At 34.2% G+C, this 22,118-nt stretch overlaps 2 protein-coding genes across 3 annotated transcripts in view; one reads left to right on the plus strand and one right to left on the minus strand.

Moving 5' to 3' along the window:
- The first annotated feature begins 3,208 nt into the window (after positions 1 to 3,208).
- Positions 3,209 to 5,216, plus strand: LOC148268951 (uncharacterized). The gene is made up of 3 exons (XM_088214007.1): positions 3,209 to 3,447; positions 3,591 to 3,773; positions 4,793 to 5,216. Exons 1-3 carry the CDS (start codon positions 3,397 to 3,399, stop codon positions 5,039 to 5,041), a joined length of 483 nt encoding a protein of 160 aa, XP_088070133.1. The 5' UTR covers positions 3,209 to 3,396; the 3' UTR covers positions 5,042 to 5,216.
- Positions 5,217 to 6,072: 856 nt separating this feature from the next.
- The window catches only part of IAR1 (ZIP metal ion transporter family), a 31,752-nt gene continuing 15,706 nt past the window's right edge, over positions 6,073 to 22,118 (minus strand). The window contains exons 7-11 of one of the 2 annotated variants that reach the window (XM_088214006.1): positions 13,422 to 13,571; positions 13,198 to 13,305; positions 6,826 to 6,927; positions 6,700 to 6,744; positions 6,073 to 6,558 (exon numbers count right to left, since the gene is read on the minus strand). In XM_088214006.1, coding sequence (XP_088070132.1) covers positions 6,553 to 6,558; positions 6,700 to 6,744; positions 6,826 to 6,927; positions 13,198 to 13,305; positions 13,422 to 13,571 — 411 coding nt within the window. In that variant the 3' untranslated portion in view covers positions 6,073 to 6,552. Of the gene's footprint in view, positions 6,611 to 6,699; positions 6,745 to 6,825; positions 6,928 to 13,197; positions 13,306 to 13,421; positions 13,572 to 22,118 lie in introns of both variants that reach the window. The other variant, XM_088214005.1, reaches the window with a different exon arrangement.

Consider the following 22,118-nt stretch of genomic DNA (forward strand, 5'->3'; position numbering starts at 1 on the left):
CAAGAAAGGAGGAAGAAGAAGAAAAAAAGGATAAAAAAAAGAAAAAAGAAAAAAGGAAAAGAAAAACAAAGAAAAAAAGAAAAAAGAAATAAAAGAAAACAAAAGAAATAAATGAAGAAAAGATAGAAGTATGGCAACTAATATGATGTTGGTGCGCTACATGCGACAACGCACGCTGATTCGATCATCAGCACTTGACATTTTTTGTGACACGTGTGTGATGGCGCGTGGTGATGCTAGTGACTAGGACCGCGTGTCTAAAGGTAAAATCCGTTCCTCATTCACGTAATATAATTTTAAAATTATTTATAATTTAATCTATGTATTTTCATAAACGAGAAAAACTACCCAAACGGTATTCGAATTTTCGAGAGGACCATAGATCGAGTTAGAAAGGATTCCCAAAGATTTTATGATCACACCATAAGTAAGAATTGTGTGTATTCCGTACGGAGACATAAATTATATGTTTATGTAAATGTGTATATGTATAGTGCATTGTATGTGAATGTTTAAATGTATGTATGGTGTAATAGGAATATAATTTATATTTGTTTGTGTTCATGTGTATGTGTATATATATGTTGTTACGCATGTGTGTGTATATCTATAAAAATATACGATGAATGTAATATGAATTGATAAGAACATAATTGATCAAAATAAATACGTGAATAAATATATATATATGATATGTTGTGTGTGATTGTGTGTACGTATTTAAGTATGAACGTGTGCGTAGGTATCTGTAGAAATTATTTGTGTGTGAGAATATAAATATATATTCTATTTGAGACATGTAATGAAGATATATGTCTGCATTATAATATATGTGTGTGTGAATTAATATGTGTGTATATATGTTATAATGTAAAATATATAATCAGTGTGTACGTGTGAAATTTGGGTACCCTGCATTAGCTGTGTGATTTGGTATCGATATACGGTGCACTGTACTTGCTATATGATCTGGTACAGTTGTACGAGAAATCTAAGTATCATATGCTTGCTGTGTGATTTGCTACAAGATGATTCAGAAAATAGTTTGAAATGTATGGTTTTGATGTGTGTGATGATATCGTGTATTTTGTGTGTGTGTGTATCTTTGTATTTAATTATACATAGAAATTAAGATCTTAAGTAGGAAATAAGTGAATTAGAAATTAGAGAGATTTAGAAAGAGTGTAGAGTGTAAGGACCCTGAATAGGTACTTGTTTAGTCTAAATCGAGGAGGGGAGGGAGCGTGTGTGGCTGAAGTTCAGCGGGTTTGATGAATCTGCATATGGATAGAGTTTGAAACCTAGTACAGATATGGATAGGTATTTGTGAGTGTGGGTCACCTAGCACACGTACCTGCTATGACCATTGTGAAATTTATGTGTGTGTGCTATCCATGTGATGGAGAATCCATTTTACCTCTCATCGATAACGATATAAACGGCATCACGCGATGAAACCTTAGATGTGATATTTCGAGTGCGAGTGTAATTTGAAAGGAGAACAAGAATTAAGTTATAAGAGTGAGGATTAGAATATGTTTTGTGTGATAATTTGTTTTGTTGTGTATTTTAATTGTGATGTTTGTTTGATATTTTTTTTGATAATAAAAATTATTATATATTATATATTATGTGAATATATGTACGTAAGTCTCCGTTATAGATTTTTTTTTCTTACTAAGCTCGTGAAGCTCACCCTAATTCACCCCTATCTAGGTTAAAGGAGAAGAGAAGCAAGTCCAATATCAATAGAAGATGGTGAAGAAAACTTTGTTAGTTTTTATTTTAGATTTATAAATTAATTTAGATGTATTAAAGTGTAGTTCTGCTGTATATTTAATATTTATATATTCCGTTAGTTGAAAATATTGTGCTAACGTCCGCACCCATCTATATTGGGGTTCGGGCTGTCATATTTATACTACCTATTTTTATTTGATTTAGTTTATACCTCAAATTTTTGTCAAATTAATCTTTATATTTTCAAAAGAATATTCAATTATTAATCTCTAATACCGTTAACACTGAATATTTCTATATATAATTCTGACACTATTTTTTGGTTGAAGTCTGATCTATGTTAGATATTATATAGCATCTAATATTTTTTTGGATATTATACTCTTTTAAAATATTGAAATTGATAAATATATATTTTATAATTTTAATCTTTATACTTAAAAATTTTCCAATTTAATATATGATTATTGATAAATATTAAGACTCGTAATGATATTGTTACGTGAATCTAGGTTTAACAAGAATTGTATTTTGGTTGTAGACCTAAGATGATCCTTCTACTTTTTAAAATTTTCTGATTTTAATTCATGGTGTACTAACATTATTAATGAAAATGTCATGTTTATTGTATTTTGATTGGGTAAATATCAATATCAAATTATGTGAATTATTGACATGCATGTAAAAATAATTTTATTTTTTTTTAAATTAAAACATGAAATATAAAAAAACAAAATTCTTCCTCCATAACTTTGTCTCCTACCCATCTCCCCCCTCAGCTCTCCGGCAACAACTACCTCCGTCACCCACCAAGTCCATTACTTGCTCCGCCAAATCCACCACCTCCGGCGGCCCAAGGAAGTGACCATCTTCTTTCCCCTTCTTCCCCATGTCTACATATATATATATATTCTTATAGTTATATGTGCGAATTTTTATATTTTTTGAAAATTTTGTATAAAGGTTTCCCATGTACAGATACGTTTTAGCTTTACAAGGAGAAGATTGCATTGAAATTATGAACAAACGGCTACCCCAAAAAACTAAAGTGCATACATCTCGCAATCTTGTGCTTTCCGCTGTCTTGGCTTTCTTTGCCAGCTTTTCCACTCTTCAAACTTAGCTTACCTACCTACCTTTTCCATTTTTTATTCTTCAAAATTCTGAAGCAAACAACATTGTTTAATCTCATGCATTCATGTCTCATCTACATTACCGACCATATTCTTCGAAACCAAGAAAAGCAGAAAAATAAAACAAAAGCGAAGGACTGACATGTTGCATGGGTACTCATCTCAACAAGCTCTAAACCACTGTTTCTAAATGCAAGAAAGTGAACTTGTCAATATCTTTAGATAGAGAAAAAAAAGGGACAAAGAAAGAAATTAAAGAAAGGAAAATGTATGAAATAAATTACCATAGAAATTAAGGAAAAGAGAAAAATGGTGGGAATCTTTTGTTCATCTTTCACTGTACAGGCGATCCCACATCGTCACACCTCTCTCTCTCTCTCTCTCTCTCTCTACTACACCTTTTCATGCTCTTTCTCTTTTTATAAGTTTTCGTTTTACCCTTCCCCTCCAAAGGATTATAAACACACAACGCTGAAAAATAGCTATAGCTACAATATTTTGTGTGGCTCTGGCATGTGAGCTCATGAGCGTTCGTCTCTCCATGGGATTTTCATGTGGATGTGGGGATGATTTTGTAAGTCTATATATATATATATACACTTATATTTATACCTACATATGTATGTATGTTGATAAAAGTGTAGTTTTTCAGCAGATCAGCAGAATATGATATACGATCGCGAGTACAATTGATTTTTCTTTATATATATATTGTAGGAAAAAGCAGAAAGTGAAGTGGCGCTAATAGATGAAGGCAGTAGAGGAGAGAACAGAGACAAGGGTGCTAGAGTGGTTGATTTGGAAATGGAATTTTGGCCACTTGAGCACCCATTGGAGCCACAAGATGAAGATCGCCCCGTCAAATGCCCCATGCCAGCTCCCTCTTCTATCATCAATATGGTGAGAATTATTTCATCCATATATATATATATATATATATCTTTATAGCTATATACACTTTGGCTTTTCTCTTGCGTTTCTCTCATCAAACTCTGATTCCGGACTATAGTTCCCTTTGCTACATTTTCCTAATTATATTTATTCAAACCATCTCTTTTATTGACTATGATCATTGGCTGCTGAATATTGCATGTAGATGATTGTTGAGGAGATTAAGATGCTTAGCTACTACAACAAATAACCATGTTAGAAATTCACGTTTACTGCTAGATTAAAAAAAAAAAAAAGTATCTGCTACTTCGTCACTTCTGCATACATTAACGTGTTTTCATGAGAAAAAGATAATTAATGTAAGAAAATTCTCCTTAATAGTACATATAGAGTTCATGGCAAAGAAAGCAATTCTCAATATGATGATGATGTTTTGAAACTTTGAAGGACTTTCTTTATACTCGGTGCATCTACCTTGGCTTGTGTGAATTCCTTTTTTTTTTTTTTTTTTTTTTTTTGTATGTGAAAGTTAATTAGCTCAAGCTGTCATCGAAGACGTATACCTTGGCTATTGTGAAAGTTGATTAGCTAAGCTGGCGAGTTGATTAAGGAAAATATATATGAAGTTATATTTTGGGCAGTGGAGTAGCTGTGGCCTACTCTGTAATTTAAAGCTAAGTGAGAACTGTTTTTGTATGACTAAACATAATGACGAAGTGAAATCCCCACTTTTTGTTTAAATTTATTAGAAAAAAATTAAAAAGAAACAATAGAAGTAAATGAAATAAAAAGGGGAAAAGAAAGAAACTAAAGTAGAAAAGAAAGAAAGAAATGATATTTTTTGTGAAAAGAAAGAAAAAATTTGAGGGGATCAAATTAAACTAAAAAAAAATAGTTAAAAGTAATATTATAATTTTTTAAAACTAATTATATAATTAAAGAATAAAACAACCAGTAATAGTTTCATATATAAGCCAGAAGTTAAGATGATCAAGAGTTAAATATACAAATTAAGGACTGTTTGGCAGGATGGAAGAGTAAGCGAGAATGCAATGATGAAGAGAAGTGAAGAAGAAGAAGAAGAAGAAGGAAGATCAAACAAAATGGTTAGTGCATTGCCTCCTAGAATTCGAGCAGTGCGTAAGAGGCATCACGGGCTCACACATGATGATCACCATGCAGTAATGAAGCCGGTTTCCAGAATCCCTCCGCAGCTCCCCACCCATAACATTACCATCTACCAAATGCTCCACCAATTTGATAAGTTCGACTCTTAGTATATACATACATAGATATAAATGTGTTCCAAGTCAATTGGGATGATTGATTCTCCTATTTTCTTCTCATCAATGTAATTTAATTAAGACCCACTAACAAGTGGATAAGAGAGATTTAAGTTTTGGTTTCATGTTTTAATTTTCAGAAATTATCTATGCAGCAATAACTTTGGTACGTTGCCACCTTTCACAACTATATCATTTCATGAGCATGCATAATTAATTATTCATAAATCTAAAAATCTATTTATTTTCTTTGTTCTGGGTTCTCCAAGATCTGTCTTGTTTCTCTGGGGTGGTTTCCTGAGAAAATTGTTTTGGTCTTACTTATTTTGTTGGGAGCATGATGCTTTTGTTTTGGAGTTGAAATTATTTCATTCAGGGCATCCTTGTTTAGTTTAGCTGCTGCTACATTATATTGTTTACTTCCTTGTGTTTTGCAGACAATCGTATCTGCTATCTGCTGCTTCCTGACTTTCGGGTCAAGCACTCCCATCTCGATCTCCATGCATTTTCTCAGAAAATATCTTTTTTTTTCCCCCCTTTCTTTCCGTTTCTGTCTTCTTTCTCTTTCAACTTTTCTTTATTAACATTTGCTTTGATTCCTTGCATATGATGGTTTGAAGAGACACTTTTTCATGACTGGTAAAGGACAGTTTGCAAAAAAGTCCTTTAGAATTGAGAAGGGGAAGATGAACTTCAGCATAATAATTGCTTTGATAATATATAACTAGATTGTTTCAAGTTCAAAACAATTCTCGGCAGTTCTTATTGCTCATAATGGTTCCTAAAGATTGAGAATTTCATAAATTAAGCCATAATTCTTTTTGCTACTTATATATGAATTTGGTTTTGATTTTAAATAATTGAGTCTCATTTTGTCGCTTGATATAATTGGTTGAATAGGTCATTCAACATACTGAGGTGAGGTGGCACCTACATCATAATATAATTGCTCTATATTTTACTAAAATTGCAACATAAACTCCTAATATTCAGACATTTGCACCTTTTTAAATACCAAATGTCTCTGAAAAAAAATCAGTCCATACTTATTTTTCACATTTGCAGTACTGTGTATAAGATCAGATCTCATTAAGAGTAAAAATTACATTTAACTTAAAACCACAAAAGAAAAGAAATAAGAAGTTAATCCAAATGGCCTCAATATGCTGAAGTAACTATCTTAAAAAATAAATACCTCTCCGAAAAACCAACTTCCAAAATAAACACTCTTTGATCAATTAATGAATCCTCTCTGCCTCTTCCGTAACTCTCGAGATCAAAGCAGAAGCTAAGCTTACTCTATTCACTAGTGAAGATATTGAATACATGAGTAAAAATACCTAGTTTATGCTTGAAAAAATTTTCAAATAAAATTGGGGTACAATTTACACAGATGTATATGAATTCTCATTCTACAAGAGAAATACAAAGGGCCACCACCATGCCAAGTACCAGTGAAGTTAATTGCAGTGCTGTACTTTTCAATGTTGTTTTCCCAGTATTGTTCATTTCTGCAAGCACGCCAGCAACAGAAATGTAAATGAACCCACCCGCTGTAAATCCCTGCAGAAAATGGAATGAAAAACTAAATGAACTTCCATTTTAACTTGGGACAGTGACTCCCAGAACCAAACTGAAACAGTAGTATTTACCTCGATCAAAGAGGACTGCCCTGGATCTTGTCCCCAGAGTAAAGCCTGCAAGAAATTAAGTAGATTTTAAAATTTTTATTTCTTGAAATAATATTAGGTAGAAACCACATATACAAAAATTCTGACCGTTGCAGTTCCAGCTAGTGCCACCAAAGCTGAGAGAAAGTTAAAGAATAGTGCTTTGAATACACTGAAACCAGATCTTACCAGAATGCCAAAATCACCAACCTGCATATTTGAGCATAATTCAAGCTATAGGCTTCTAAATTTATCAACACTTCTAGAATTGGTAAATAGAAGAGTTAAGGAGAAACAGTTTGCCAGCAATAGAATACGATTCTGTTTTCAAGCCAGTTATTCTTAACAATATATTAATTATATAGTTTCTCAATATGTCTCAAGGTAAGAATTTACCAACTTTCCACAGAAAAGCAACATCCTTGTAAATTTCACAATAAAGAATAAAAATAAAAATCAAACTTAAGTGTACAGTTGCAGCCTCCTTGGTTATCACCCTAAATCAGAAGCACTTCATGAGGTCTTTTTCTAGTCAAAAAATCATGCAAGTCAGCACTTGAAACCTGGACCTCATGTGGGCCATCTGAGCTATTTGGGGAAAATATTTCATAGGAATGCAATGCTTTCTAGAGCATTACTAGTATTATTGGACTTATTATGCTTTTCCAATTTTATTCCTTTTAGACAGTCTTGTTTTATTCTTGTTTCCTACCATGTTATCAGGCTATGTAGACACCCCATAGTTATATGGGTGCTTTATCATTATTAAGCAGACTGCTTATAAATAAAATTGCTGATTTCCTCTCATTAATTAAAACTCTAACAACCCTGTAACTGTAGATTGGATTTATCTTTTATTTTCATTATTTTCTTCTCTCTCTGGACCCTAACCTGCTGTGCTACATCAGAACCTCTGATTAAGACAGAAATAAACAACAAACTTTACTAATTTGGTTTGTGAATGAGGCCATGAGTTAAACTATCATGCCAGAAGCTCCCCGAACCGACTTTTCTTTACCTCTAAAAGTATTGACAACTTGCAAGAGAAAAAGGAAGAAAAACCAGGTCTGTTTGATGCCAATCACAGGAAGAAGGAAAGACAGACAGACTGATCAAGAATATTATTACTTTCTTTTTTCTCTTCGAGAATCGGGGCAAACATTATTGTGGTCTATTTTCATGTTTAGAGATACTATCATTAGGCTAAGCATTGTGGGGGTCAGTTTTATGTTCAGCCTTTCTTTAATAACCATATAAATAATCAGAAGTAGTGAACTCAAAAGTCAAATGTGGTCAGTTAATATTTTTAAACAGTTTGATATATTTTTGAGTTTCATATAATATTTTTATTGTATATTAGTAAATATACTGTTATGGCTGAACATGGTCAGATTAGTGAAGTTTGCAGATGGCAACGAAGTTTACAGATGACAGGACAACAAGAAGGGTAAATCTCATAGATGTTTCTCAAGTTTTCTTTAGAATCTCTTACAGAAAGCTCTTCTATCTGACGTATGGCAGACAGTTCTAACTTTGTTTGAATTTTCTGCCTGCAAGTCCACTGCTAGAATCTCTTATTTTTACACATTTTCTTTGGATTCATTTGATATAAAAAATAATATAGCTATTATAAGAATTTAGGAAGTTATGGTGACATCAAATTTTCTTATCCAGGCCCTAGGGTTCATACCCTCAAAGATACGGATATCTATCTTCGGTGTAGGGTTTCCTGACAGATCATTTTGCGAATTTTGCATGCAACTACCCCAGCTTCATGCTGTTTTAGGTTTGGAAGGATACCTTTATCATAAGCTTGTAAAGGAGGTGGGTGACTTACATCAAATGATGGTCGCTGATCCTTTGCCCCTGCTCTCAACATCTCAGCGATTTGCTCAAATCTGTGGTCAAGTAATGCTTTCGTTTGACGTTGTGCGTCATACATCTTGGCCATCAAGTCCAAGAGCTTCTGGTCAACTTCCCTTACATCCTCCAACATTTGTATTTTCTGTGTTTCGTTCACCACCCTTTTTCTTTTGTTCTTCGCCATCACCATAAAACTCACTAGCTGCTCGTCGGAATCAATTGGCTTTTATACCAAGTTGTCAGGAGCATTTAACATGTATCTGACGACTAATATCAAGTGATCGAAGAAGAGAAATAGATTTAGTCGGTTGAGATAGAAAGATTGAACAACGGTTGACAGAATTTGAGAAGACTCAATTAGAAAGATTTCAATATTCACTTAGCATGGACAACAATCCTTTTTCCTGATACATTTATAGCCTACGAATATCTACAAATTTCACTCAATCTGCAGAAATTTCAGAACAGAATTTGTTACAACGGAGAGAATGAGCATACAAAATCCTAGCCGCTGCAACCAACAACTGACCTAACCCAATTCAAGATGTTTCCTTTAACCCCAATTTCCCTTGGTTCCATCAGATCTTGACATGCTACTCCTTTCCTTTATTCCGATTAAAGCCACATTGCCTGTTCACCAGATCCCACTACGTTACTAGACAAGTACCTTAAAAATAATCTTATATGCCTTCGCGATCAAACGAATCAGTGTATAATCCAACACCTTTGATTTATCCTTTTTTGGTACTTAGGTGATAAAAGTTGAATTCATGCTTCAACAAATTTTCCCATTATTAAAACTTCGCAAAAACCTTGATCAAGTTCTCTTTTACCACTTTCCAGCAGTTCTTAAAGAACTCCAAGTTCTCCAAGTGCCTCATACCTGCCAAATCCCACACTGCTCTTTTAATCTCATCCTCTTCGAATAGCCTCTCCATCCTTTTAGCTTGCAAAAGAGTTATAGGCTCACACTCAATTCTCTCAATGAAAGGTCTATGATTGTTCTCTTCTGTATACAAGTCTTGAAAGACCTTAGTAATCTCTTTCCCAATCACCTCACTTCTACTCCCAACACGACCATTATCAAGTTGTAGCTAGCATTAGCCAAAAGCGAGAGAAACCCCATCCCTCTCTTTCTTTTTATGCCCCCATGCCCTCCCATGTGGCGACGTGTGTGTGTGTGTGTGGGGGGGGGGGGGGTTAAAAGGGGATCCTATCAACTTGTTCCGACCCCAATATTGACCATTCAATGAAACTGACGGATATTAGCATCCCCTCTTTTGCCCATTTGAATTTAATCTTTTATCTCCAACTTCTTTCCTTGTTAACTAAGACCAGGTCTAATTCTTTCTTCAACTCTAATAGTCTCTTTCTTTGTTCCACAGAAATGTTACCATTGCTTCCAATTTATCTAAAGTGCTCATTTCCTTCTAAGTACCTGTCTTTTTCGCAATAATGTTCCCAAATTCCTACTTATTCCAATTTTTAATGATTCCTTCATATTCTTCAATTTGCGCATAAATCTAAATCCTTCCCAACTTGGTCCATCATCTGGCAACCACCCTCCTCTCCCCGAGTTTTTGAAACCCCGGATGTGGGTGACTTAGCCACACATTTTAAAACCTTAAAGGTGAGGCCCCCAATTGATACGTTGGGATCCCAACAGGATTAAGTAATGGTCAGAAATAGGTCTTGGAAGAGTTTTCTATATTAACCCTGGGAAGGTGTCCTCCTAATTGCTAGAAACCAGAAAGCGATCCAATCGTGAGGACACAATACCTTGTCTATCCACTAACCAAGTAAACTTTGTATTGCCAAATGGCAAGTCTCAAAGTCCACACTCAATAAAATTGTTGCAATTATGCATAGATATGGTCATATCAACTCGACCTCCCACTTTTTCCTGGGGAAACCTGCGAACAATTAAATTCTCTCCTAAAAACCAAAATAGATTACAGAGACCTGCCGAAGAGGATAACTCCTCCCAGAAAGAAGACCTTCCCCCTATTTAGTAAGTGCATAGACACTAGTAAACCACCAACATCCCTTCCCTTTGATATTCAAGAAGGTTGAAATTGAAAAACTTCCCTCAACTATATCTAATTTGGTGGCAATTCTTGTGTCCCATATGATCATGATTCCTCCCGAAGCCCTAAAGAAGGTATAATCACCCAATCCTTAAACCTAATGTACCAGATACTCCTAATAAATTATCTATCACCTCTTATCTTTTAGTTTCTTGTATCATCACCAAGACAAGATTAGTTCTCTCTAGAATCTCTTTAAGTTTTTCTTCTCTTATTCTAGCTTACTAACCCGTTAATATTTCAAGATACTATCTTCATCTACTGCTCTCTACTTCCCTCTTGCCTGTTCCCTCCTTGTTAAGTGTTTTTTGGGCCACTTTCCTAATCCCAACCTACATAATTCTTTTCCTATGTGCATAGGTTCTTGGGCCACATTACTATCTTGACTGCCTAACCTCTCTCCCCAGTGACCCTGAAATCAAATTTATCCTTGAGGGTAGATAGAGTTTCCTGATTACTACTTATCATTTATTAGGTTAATGGCAATGGCTTTTCCTTTGGTTGTTCCATTCTCTTGTAGCATATTATGATTCCCCAGACCCATAGAGTGTTTGGGAAGTGTTAAAATACACTTACCAGAATGCATGTTTCTCACTTCTGTCCTTGTATCACAAGGAAAACAGTGAGGTCAGAAGCACAGAACAGGATAGAATTTTTCCCAGGACATTTTGCGAATTGCCCCTGGAATCTTGGTTTGGCTCCTTTTCCACCTCCAATGAATACCCTTTGTAAACACTGTCATATGCCTCCTGCATGAGACTTACAACCTGATCCTTATCTGCCTCCATTCCATGCACTTTCTTTTCTTTATCAGTGAATAGGAATTGTAATCCGTTCCATACTTCATTCAGATTTTCCACACAAGCGAGTAAGAGCTTTGGTTCCAGTGTCTTCTTCCATAACATCACGAAATCAAAAGAGGACCCGTCATTGTCCTCATCTTTACGAGAGGTGATGTTGTCATCTCACTCTGCCTCAAAATTGGTCATCACAACAGCTTGTCTCTGTCTCTGGTTGCACAGACCCTTCAATCCTTCTATCCATTCTTCCACTTACAACAGCTTGTCGGGTTTGATCGAGTTCTACTTGTGAAAGCAAATTTGGAAGAGCAAGATTTCCTCTACAGTCTCTTTGTAGGTATAAGAGGCACCAAAAGGTTTGACCGTAGACACCTTGAGGAGGAGAGGAAAGATGTCCATAGATTGTCCTATGTGTCTCCAACCATCTTATTCCCATGTCTATCCTTTTTATTTGGAGAGAAAGAAACAAGATAGTTTCAAGGGCATTTCTTCCCTTTATAATAAAACTAGAGTCTTCCTCTATCCATTCGTCTACCTATTTCCTTAGCTCGATCAGGTCTTAGTTTTGTTGGGTTTGATCGAGTTCTAGTTCTTTCGAAAGCAAAATTTGGGAGAGCAAGATTTCCTCTAGGTTTTCCTTCTTGGTATGTGTTACGTTCCCTGATTAAGGATCGAGCCATCAGACGATTAATAACAAAATCGTCTTTTAATAAACAGTTAATACTCTTGTTCTTATTATGATAACGGTCCATTTTGTGAAAATAAATTACACCTCATCAAAAGGGAACTACTACTTTACACCTCTTTTGAGATCTCACCTCGTAACTTTGAAAATAATTCTGACTTATTTTATTAATGACAAAAATATCTCTTTAAATAAATGCTATAAGTCTTAAAAATCTGAGTTTAATAAGAAATACTCTACTTAAAAATTCGAATCTAATTAGTAATACCCTACTTAGGAATCTAAGTTTAATTAGGGATTGCAATATGAGTTTAATTAGAAATACTCTACTAAAATATGAGAAATCTTATATTATTTCGAAATCCAATACTAATTAAAATTTCATATTTAATTGAACTTGAACCTCCTATTTAGCCACAGTCTTACTTCTTGCCACGCCTTCCATATTTACGTGTCCGCGACAGTATAGGAGGCACCTAAAGGTTTGACCGCGAACACCTTGAGGAGGAGAGGAAAGATCATTGTCCATAGGTTAGCCTATGTCTCCAACAATCTCATTCCCATATCTATCTTTATTATTTGGTGAGAAAGAAACACGAGAGTTTCGAGGGCATTTGTTCTCTTTATAATAAAACTAGAGTCCATTAATTCCAAACCCTATGTTGTTTACAAAGTGTCCTATTCTAAATGAAGAGAACTTGGGAACTTATACGCACTTGGGTTTCAGATCTTCTATAATTCCTTGATAATGGGTGGCACCATTTGGTGCCTGTTAATGTTTTTCATTTTTCAAGACAAAGAATTTTGTTATTGTGACCTTCTACAGAATGAATAGAAGTCTATAAAAAGATTTAAACTGAGGAGCTGAATTGTGCTCAAATAATTAAGCATTCAGCTCAAGTCAAGATAATTTCCATCTGCAGTGCTCCTTCCCCTATACAGTGCTGATTGTGCAGTAACTACCTCCAAGTAAAATTTGAAAAGAAAAATAAAAATGACCCAGGCAGGAACGTTTATATGAATTAATAGTAGAAGGAACACGAACCTCTTGAGGAAGCTCATGTGCAAGCAAAAACAGAGTTCTAGACCACCCACCAACAGAGCCATAAAGAAGGAAAGCACTTCCTAAAGCCATTCCGTCAGTAAAATTATGCTGCAGTCAGAAACGTGTATTTCTTATTAGAAGAGGCATTTCTTCCCATCTGTAGATATAAACTGAATGTAAAAAAAATATGAACATTTAACACATTAAAAGGCATGCATGCTTACAACACCATCAGAAAACAGATTGAGGTAACCAAAGACAAGATTTGATGACTGAGCAAGTTCTTCTTTGTCCGAAAGTTTAATATTATTTTTCGACACATCTGCAGCATCTATATCCGGCTTAACACTGCTATAACCAGTAGAAGTCATTCTCTGCAAGGATACAAGCACAAAAAATAGTCAGTATCCATCTAAAGCTTGCATTAAATTTATTTCACTTAATATATTGTTTTCCACCAAACTCCATGGTGCAGAAAGAAAAACTCCTAAAATGGACATATACCAGTGATAAAAATACAGTGCAAAATCAATAAAGAAACATAAGTTTTGAGAAGTTAACTAAAAGGAATAGAAAGATTTAATTTTCTTATAAGTTTTGGAAAGTTTTACAAGAAAGGAAAATAGGAAAATTTATGTTCCTATTTCTCTAATTTTTTCTACTTAAGTTATTTTCCTATTTACTAGATTTTCTAAATTTCATATTTTTAATGTATTTGGTGCTTATAGCTATGATAGCTATTAGGTAGACTATTGATGATAATTATTCAAATATTGAGGTACTGTTTTGATTATTAAGATTCGATATCTCTAAGTTTTGTTCTAAATTCGATTCATCATGTTGCCCTAATTCACACATTGATTCATTAACTCACAAACAGTAAGGGGGTATCAACCTATATACAAAAGATATTTAAATGTCAATCAAAATATCAATAAAGTCCACAAAATCATTGATTTTATAAAGAGGATGACTCGTAATAAAAAAACTGAGTCTAGAGCCATCTATCTCCGACCCTATCAAAGTCATCTTTCATCCCTCAAAAACTCTCTTGTTCCTCTCTTTCCACATTACCCAAGAAATAGCAAGGAAAATAAGACCCACATATTTCTTCCCTCCACTAATACCTTCCCAGACCCAAATCTCTTCCCTCACTAATCCAGCCATCACCCAACTGATTCCTAATAACTCATAGATCAGTCCATAATTTATATGCATGAAAGCACCAAAAAAGGATGTAATTACAAGACTTCACCTCCCTCTTGCATAGAAAACATCCATTCATCAATATTTTCCCTCTCCTCATCACCTTATCAATAGTAAGGATACACTCAAGACATGCTTTAAATGCAAAGAAAGTTAGTTTGAATTGAGCATTAACCTTCCAGATTTTCTGAAAAAGAAAATTGGTCTTCGTGCATCATTCTTAATCAATTAATTATAGAAACACCTGACCAGAAAATACTTTAGTATTGAGTCTCCAAATTGGTTAGTCATTACTTTGTTAATTGATGGCAACGAGAGTGTATGGAGGAGAGTCTCACAATTGGTAATTTCTCGATCGTTGATATTTCTCATAACTTCTACATGTCAGTCCTTCCCCCCTCCCTCCAATTATCTCTAAATGACTCATAAACCAAGATATTCTTGTTCCATAGAATAGTATAGATTTGGAAAATTGTTCTCCCCCTCTTAACCAAGTGCCCTGTTAAAAACTGATTATGTCCCCACTGCCAATCCTTCACTTAATACAATCCTAAAATTTATTCCTACCGACTAATATTTTTTTTCACATTCCTTCCATGCAGTCTAGTCTATACTCTAGAGTATCACCCCCTATCTGCAGTTCCGAACTTTGTCAGTATCACCCTCCATAATAGAATACCGTTTTCATTTGAATCTCCAAATTCATTTTCCTTGTAAGCGTTCATCTTCATTGAAGATCTCTACTCCAAACCTTCCTGAGATATTGGCTTTTTGATCTCTTCTTATGCCACCTGGTGATACTTTTCCTATCTGCTGAGTTGTCTCATAGGAATCTACACTAAATTAATTTTGGTCTCTTGACTAAACTTGTAGGGATTGTCAAAATGGACATCTAATAAATGTGGGTATTGGTCACCGTACTTTTAACGAGTGTAGGTATACCGCACTTAGGCAGGGGTTTCTTTTCCATCTCGCCAACCTGCTCTCATACCACGTCACCATAGGATCCTATGTTGTCACATTTTTATATTTAGCCCCTAATGGCAACTCCTAGTACTTAACCGACAAATCCACATTTCTACACCCCATAACTCTCGCCAAATTATAAGCACCCTCCCATCACCCAGTCTCACCAACTCAGATTTTGCTAGAAAATATTGATTCTAAAAACCGTTGGAAAACTCAATAAAATATATTTTAGGTTAAGCATTGCCCTCTCATCCTATTAAGAAAACATTTTAAGTGTCATTAGCAAAAAAAATAAGTGAGTTACCTCTTCTGTAAGTTCATCCTCACCCACCTTTAAACATTTAAATAACTCCAACTCTCTTACTTTTAGCAATATTTTGTTCAAGATTTTCATGACAACAAAAAATAGTAGGGAAAATAGGGGACCACTTTGTCTAAGATCTCTGGAAACTTCAAAAAAAAAAAGAAAAAAGAACCCATTCACATGACTGCAAAAAAAAGTTGTAATAATATATAAGTCGATCCACTCGCACCATTTGTCCCTGAAACGCGATCTCTTTAGCATATAATCAAGAAAATCCCAATTTAAATGAACATAGGTTTTCTACATATCCAACTTGCATAGGACACCATCCGTATCCATAAATAACAGATCATTCATAATCTCATTAGCTACAAGAGTCGCATCCAGAATTTGTCTTCCTTCCATAAAGGCATATTGATATTCACACACAACCTTATCCATCACCTTAGTCATCCTTCTAACCAACACTTTCGCAATGAGCTCATAACCGCTCCCAACTAAGTTGATAGGTCTGAACTTCTTAATATAGTCACCCCTCCACTTTTGAAATGAGTGTCAAGAAGGAAGAATTTAAGGATTTAATAAACGACTCAGATTCTGCAATTCCTTAAAAAACTCAAGAATATCCTCTTTCATTACATGCCAAAATTTTTGTAAAAAACTCATGTTGAAATCATCGAGTCCAGGGACTTTACCCCATTTATATTGTGTGAGTCCCTCAAGAATCTCCTCTTCAGTGAATTTTCTTTCAAGCAATTCTAGACTCGCCTCAGCCAGAAACATGAAGGTCAGACCATCCAGCTTGGACCTCTAACTAAAATGGGTAAAGTTAAGTAGTGACTAACAAAAGTATCTCAAGGGCCATCTAAGTCAATGCGTGACGCACTTTGTATATTATTAAAACCACTAACGGATGATCAAATTCTCAAGCATTCTAATGCCAATGTGAAACTTGAAGTTAGTTATTAATATGTGAGTTAACTAGGAGAAACTACGTCAGATGTTCTTTATGATGACACACAAATGAAAAGACTTTTTAGCTAATTATTTTTATGTTTAAATTATTAATCACTACACAAGGCAATCATTTGTTAGAAAGATCTTCATTTTTGAAAGCCTACAAAAAATATGTTATATCTGGTGAAATTGGATCTTAATTGTGAAAAATTAATCATAGAAATGTTCAAGTACTTCCTCAAGTCTATCCGACCACAACGGAAGAATGTTTCTAATACATGGAAGAGATCATGATCACAATTTTACGAGAAAGTGATTATATCTCAATGGAATCGCTATCTCCACTTCTGCATAATGTTCGAAGAGATAAGGAAAAGTTTCATAGATTGCTTAACAAGAGTAGTTGGTTGTTCTACTAAGCTTAAACAAGATTTTATGCAGGTAATAAAATCTTCGGGAATTCTCCTGTAGGATTATAATGATGTAATGACCACCATGTTGTGACTTATCTCTTTTTATGGAGCAACATGATTTTATTATCATTGATGATAATAATATAGAAGCTACTTAGATGTCTCGACTTATCTCTTTCTATGGAGCAAGGTGATTTCACCATTAGTGATGATCTAACTCATGAGAGCAAGTTAATAATGATAATTTAAAAGATTTTGAGTAAAAAAAATTTTTTGTGTCCTCGATGAAGGAAAATTCTCATTATATATATAAATATACAAATTAATTTTCTGCTTCTAAATTAACCAAACAAATCTGTCTTAATTAAATTTATTAAATCTATACAAATTATAAAATTAGACATAAAATATGCTGGCTAATTAATAGCATAATTGGTCATCATAATTGTAACAAATCTACTTATTAACTACATAATATCTATTGATTAATTGTATAAAATCTGTTGACTAATTAATTGTTAGTTAATTCCTTTAACATCCCCCCTCAAATTGATGCTAGTAAATCGACAAGCATCAATTTGCTAACAAAAAAGTTATGGCGATGACGTGTCATAAATTTAGTGAAGAGATTTGCAATCTGTAGAGTGCTGGAAATATGTGGTAGGGTAATAACTTGACGATCATATCCCTCCCGGATGGAATGACAGTCAATTTCTATGTGCTTCGTCCTTTCGTGGTAGACAGGGTTGGCACCGATTTGGATTGCACTAGTGTTGTCACTATGTAGTGGAGTATGTTGAACTTGTGAGAAACTAAACTCTGTAAGGAGACCACACAGCCAAATGATCTCGGAGCATATAGCAGACATGGCTTGGTACTCTGCCTCAGTGGAAGACTTGGATACAGAATCTTGTTTCTTACTTTTGCAAGAGATAAGAGCATCACCAAAAAACATACACCATACAATAGTAAATTTTCTAGTATCTGAACACCCTTCCCAATCAGCATCACTATAGACTTGTAGTTGAAGAGAAAAACTAGTAGGAAAAAAGAACCCACGGCTAGGAGTGTTATGGATATACTTGATAATTCGACGAAATATTGATAGGTGGAGATGTTGAGGAGCTTGCATGAACTGACTGACAATGTGGACAGCATAAGAAATGTTTGGTCGGGTGATAGTTAAATAGATGAGATTACCAACCAACTGCCGATATAAAGTAGGATCCTCAAAAAGTTCTCTTTCATCACGTCGATATTTGATATTAAGTTCCATAGGAGTGTCAACAGATGTAGTGTTCATGAGACCAGCTAATTTAACCAAATCTTGAATATAATTTTGTTGATTCAAAAAAATATCTTGAGGTCGATGATGCATCTCTAATCCCAGGAAATAGGTGAGCTGTCCAAGGTCTTTCATATGAAAAGAAGAGTGCAAAAAATTTTGAATTTCAAAGATTCCCTTCTTATCAGAGCCAGTGATAACTATGTCATTCACATAAACAAGAAGTACAACCAAACCCTTAGATGTCCTTTAAAAAGAAAGTGAAGAGTCATATTGACTTTGAGTAAATGAAAAACCAAAAAGAGTGGATTTAAACTTTTCAAACCATACTCGCGATGCCTAGTTCAAGCCATATAAAAAGTGTTTTAGTTTACAAAAATAATAGGTGAGGGCTAGTAGTGCAAAGGTCTTAACATCCATTTGATGTAAAGATCACAATTGAGATGCAGCAAGGGCTAGTAGTGCAAAGGTCTCATCATAGTCTAAATCATACTCTTGTTTGTTGCCAAAAACCACCAATCGAGCCTTGTAACAGTCTATGGATCCATCAAATTGAAGTTTTATGAAAAACACAAGCTTACTTCTAAGAAGTTTCACATATGGGGGACATGAAACAACATCCCAAGTTTGGTGTTCTTATAGTGCTAGAAATTCTGCTTTAATAACTTGCCGCCAACGTTCATGCTCCATTGTCTATTTATATGAAGGGGGAATGGAAATAAATGATAAGGTGATTGTTAAGGAAAAAGAAGGGGTAAAACTATACCTATCTGGTGGTCTATGAACACGAGTATTGCGTCTAAGAGGAGCATGTACAGCTGTTGGAACAGTATCAACCGTCAAGGAATTTGTTGGAGGGGGCCCGTTAGATGTAGAAGTCTGATATGATGTATTAGACATGCATCGTTGATACACCAAGAGAAATTTAAAAGGTACAGGATCTGCAGAAGAGTTAGTAAATTATGGCAAAACAGAAAATGAAGGAGAAATATGATAATGGTGAGTAGCAAAAAATATTGACTTTCAAAAAATGTCACATTTCTAAATATCTGAATATGACGCAGATTAGGATCATAACAAATAAAACCTTTCTGGTGTATTGAATATCCTAAAAATGCACATCGAACTAATTGAACTATAAGTTTTGTGCGTTTATATGCAGGAAAATGTATAAAACACACAACCAAAAGTATAAAGGTTAGAATAATTTGGAGTGCGACCAAATAACCGAGTAAAAGGAGAGACATGGTTCAATGAGGGAGAGAACAATCGAGAGGGTACAAAAGACTCTATTAAAAGGATGCGAACAACATCAAGAAGATGACAGTTATTTCTCTCCGCCACCCTATTTTGTTGAGAGGTTGAAGAACAAGATCGTTGAAAAATTATTTCATTAGTTTATAGGAACTCCTGAAAAGAATGAGACATGTATTCACCCCATTGTTAGAGCGAAAGATTTTGATTTTATTAGCAAATTTGGTTTGAATATGTGATGGAAAAGCTTGAAGACAGAAAATACTTCATCCCTAAAATGAAGAAAATAGATTCATATGAAACGACTATAATCATCAACAAAAGTCACAAAATACTTGTAATTAACATGAGAAGTAACTAGTACCATACCCCACATATAACTATGTATCAAATCAAAAGACTGGACTACATTTGGTACATGAGTGGGAAATGGTAAAGTTTTACTTTTGCCAAACTTACAAGAATTGCAATCATATTGAACAACACTAAGAGATAGTGAGTCTTTATTCCCAAGCAAACTAGAATTTAATAAAATATGGAGTACATTAGAATTTGGATGTCCGATACATTTATGCCATGCTCGTTAATCAACATGAGCAGAATTACAAATAATAATAGGTTGAGAGAAACATGAAGATAAAAGAAATGGGAGAGGGAAAAGACGTCCTACTTTAAGTCCCTTTGCAATCGTCTTCCCTAATTGTTGATCTTGCACAATATAACCAGATTTTAGAAAATTTCAATTTATAGTTATTATCAACCAATTGACCGATAGAACAAGATTATTGATAAGATTAGGCAAGACAAAAACATTTGTTAGAGAAGAAGAAATGTAACCAATGGCTGTGATAGGTAAAAAAGTTTCTGTTAGTTGCATAAATCTTGAGATTTCTAAACTATTTCTTTATATTGGTAAGAAAATTGAGATTGTTGGTTATTTGATTAGAGGACGCAGAATCGAAGTACTAAGGAGATGATATTGAAAAAGATTTACCTAAGAGTCCTAAGGCAGAGAATGCATAGATGATCATTTGTTGAATCATTTCAGGAGTTATAGGTGGAGTAGGAGCAGCAGGAGTACTTTATGCCATGTTCACAGAATTACCAGTACTAGAAGAACCAACAGATGATGTATATGCTGTTTCAGATTTCTTAAGAGGTCGGATAGGACATTCTTTAATAATGTGGCCATCTTTTTTATAGTAGTTACAGAATTTTTTTGAACAATTTGAAACATAATGCCCAAACTCCTTACAACAAAAACACTGAATTGTACTCAAGTTTTTACCTTTTAACTTACCTTATGTTGCATAAGCCACAGGAACAGAGGTAGATCTTTATTGTTCTATGGTGGTTTGATTGAGAATTTGTTGTTTCCCACGAAACAAAGCATTGAGGCATACATCCAATGAGAGGACAGGTTCTCGGTTCATAAAATTAGACCAGGTGCTTTCAAATTCGGATCTAAGTTTCATAAGAAATTGATCCCTTTTAATGGTTTCATGAACAGATTGAACAGAGATAAAATTTTTAGGAGGTAAGGTAGCATATACTATATCAGTATATTCAGCCCAAAGATTTAAAGAAATAGAATACAAATCAGAAATAGAGAAACTACCATGTTGAAGAGTAGCTAATTCATGTTCAAACTGAAATATTCGAGCAATATTGTGCTGGTTGTAGAGTTTCTTTAAATAAGTCCACATCTCAGCTGGAGTTTTGAAGGGTTGGAGGTTCAAGATGATATTCGAGTCAACAGATCCTAAAATTCATGCTATAATTTGAGCATCATTGACCTCCCACTTGGCATGTTCATCATTTTATTTATCTTTATTTGGAGAAGGTTTGGTGCCATCAATATAACCCCATAAATCTTTTCTTTTGACAAACATTCTAAAATGAAATGTCCAGACTGAATAATTTTTACCATTAAAACGAATCAAAATAAACTCATACATGTCTGTGAACATGATGCCAAGAGAACTTGATCAAAAACAAACAAGAATAAGGGACTATACTAGAAATAAAAACAAGATTGAAACTTGAAATAAGAAAAAAAAAACTTAAGAATTTAGAACTTATGCTCTAGTAAAAATTTAAGAGATTTTGAGTAGAAAAATTTTTGTGTGTCCTCCAAGGAGGAGAATTCTCATTATATATACAAATATACAAGTTACTTTTCTACCCCTAAATTAGCTAAATGTCCTAATTAAAACTATTAAAACTATACAAATCATAAAATTAGACAAAAAATCTACTGGATAATTAATTACATAATTTACTGTCATAATTGTAACAAATCTACTGATTAACTGCATAATATCTGTTGATTAATTACATAAAATTTGCTAGCTAATTAACTGTCAGTTAATTCCTTTTGACAAATAAATGAGGTAGTCGAAGAGATCACCATTGACCATCCAACTAATAGTAACAAGTCAATAAAAGAAAATAATAGAGAGATTGTGAAAAATCTTGCAATTTTTATTCCACTGATTGAGTCACCTAGTGATGCATCCCTTAATTTCTTGCA

The sequence above is a fragment of the Carica papaya genome, chromosome 2, assembly GCF_054855325.1.
Source record: "Carica papaya isolate Zhongbai chromosome 2, ASM5485532v1, whole genome shotgun sequence".
Lineage (NCBI taxonomy): Eukaryota > Viridiplantae > Streptophyta > Magnoliopsida > Brassicales > Caricaceae > Carica > Carica papaya.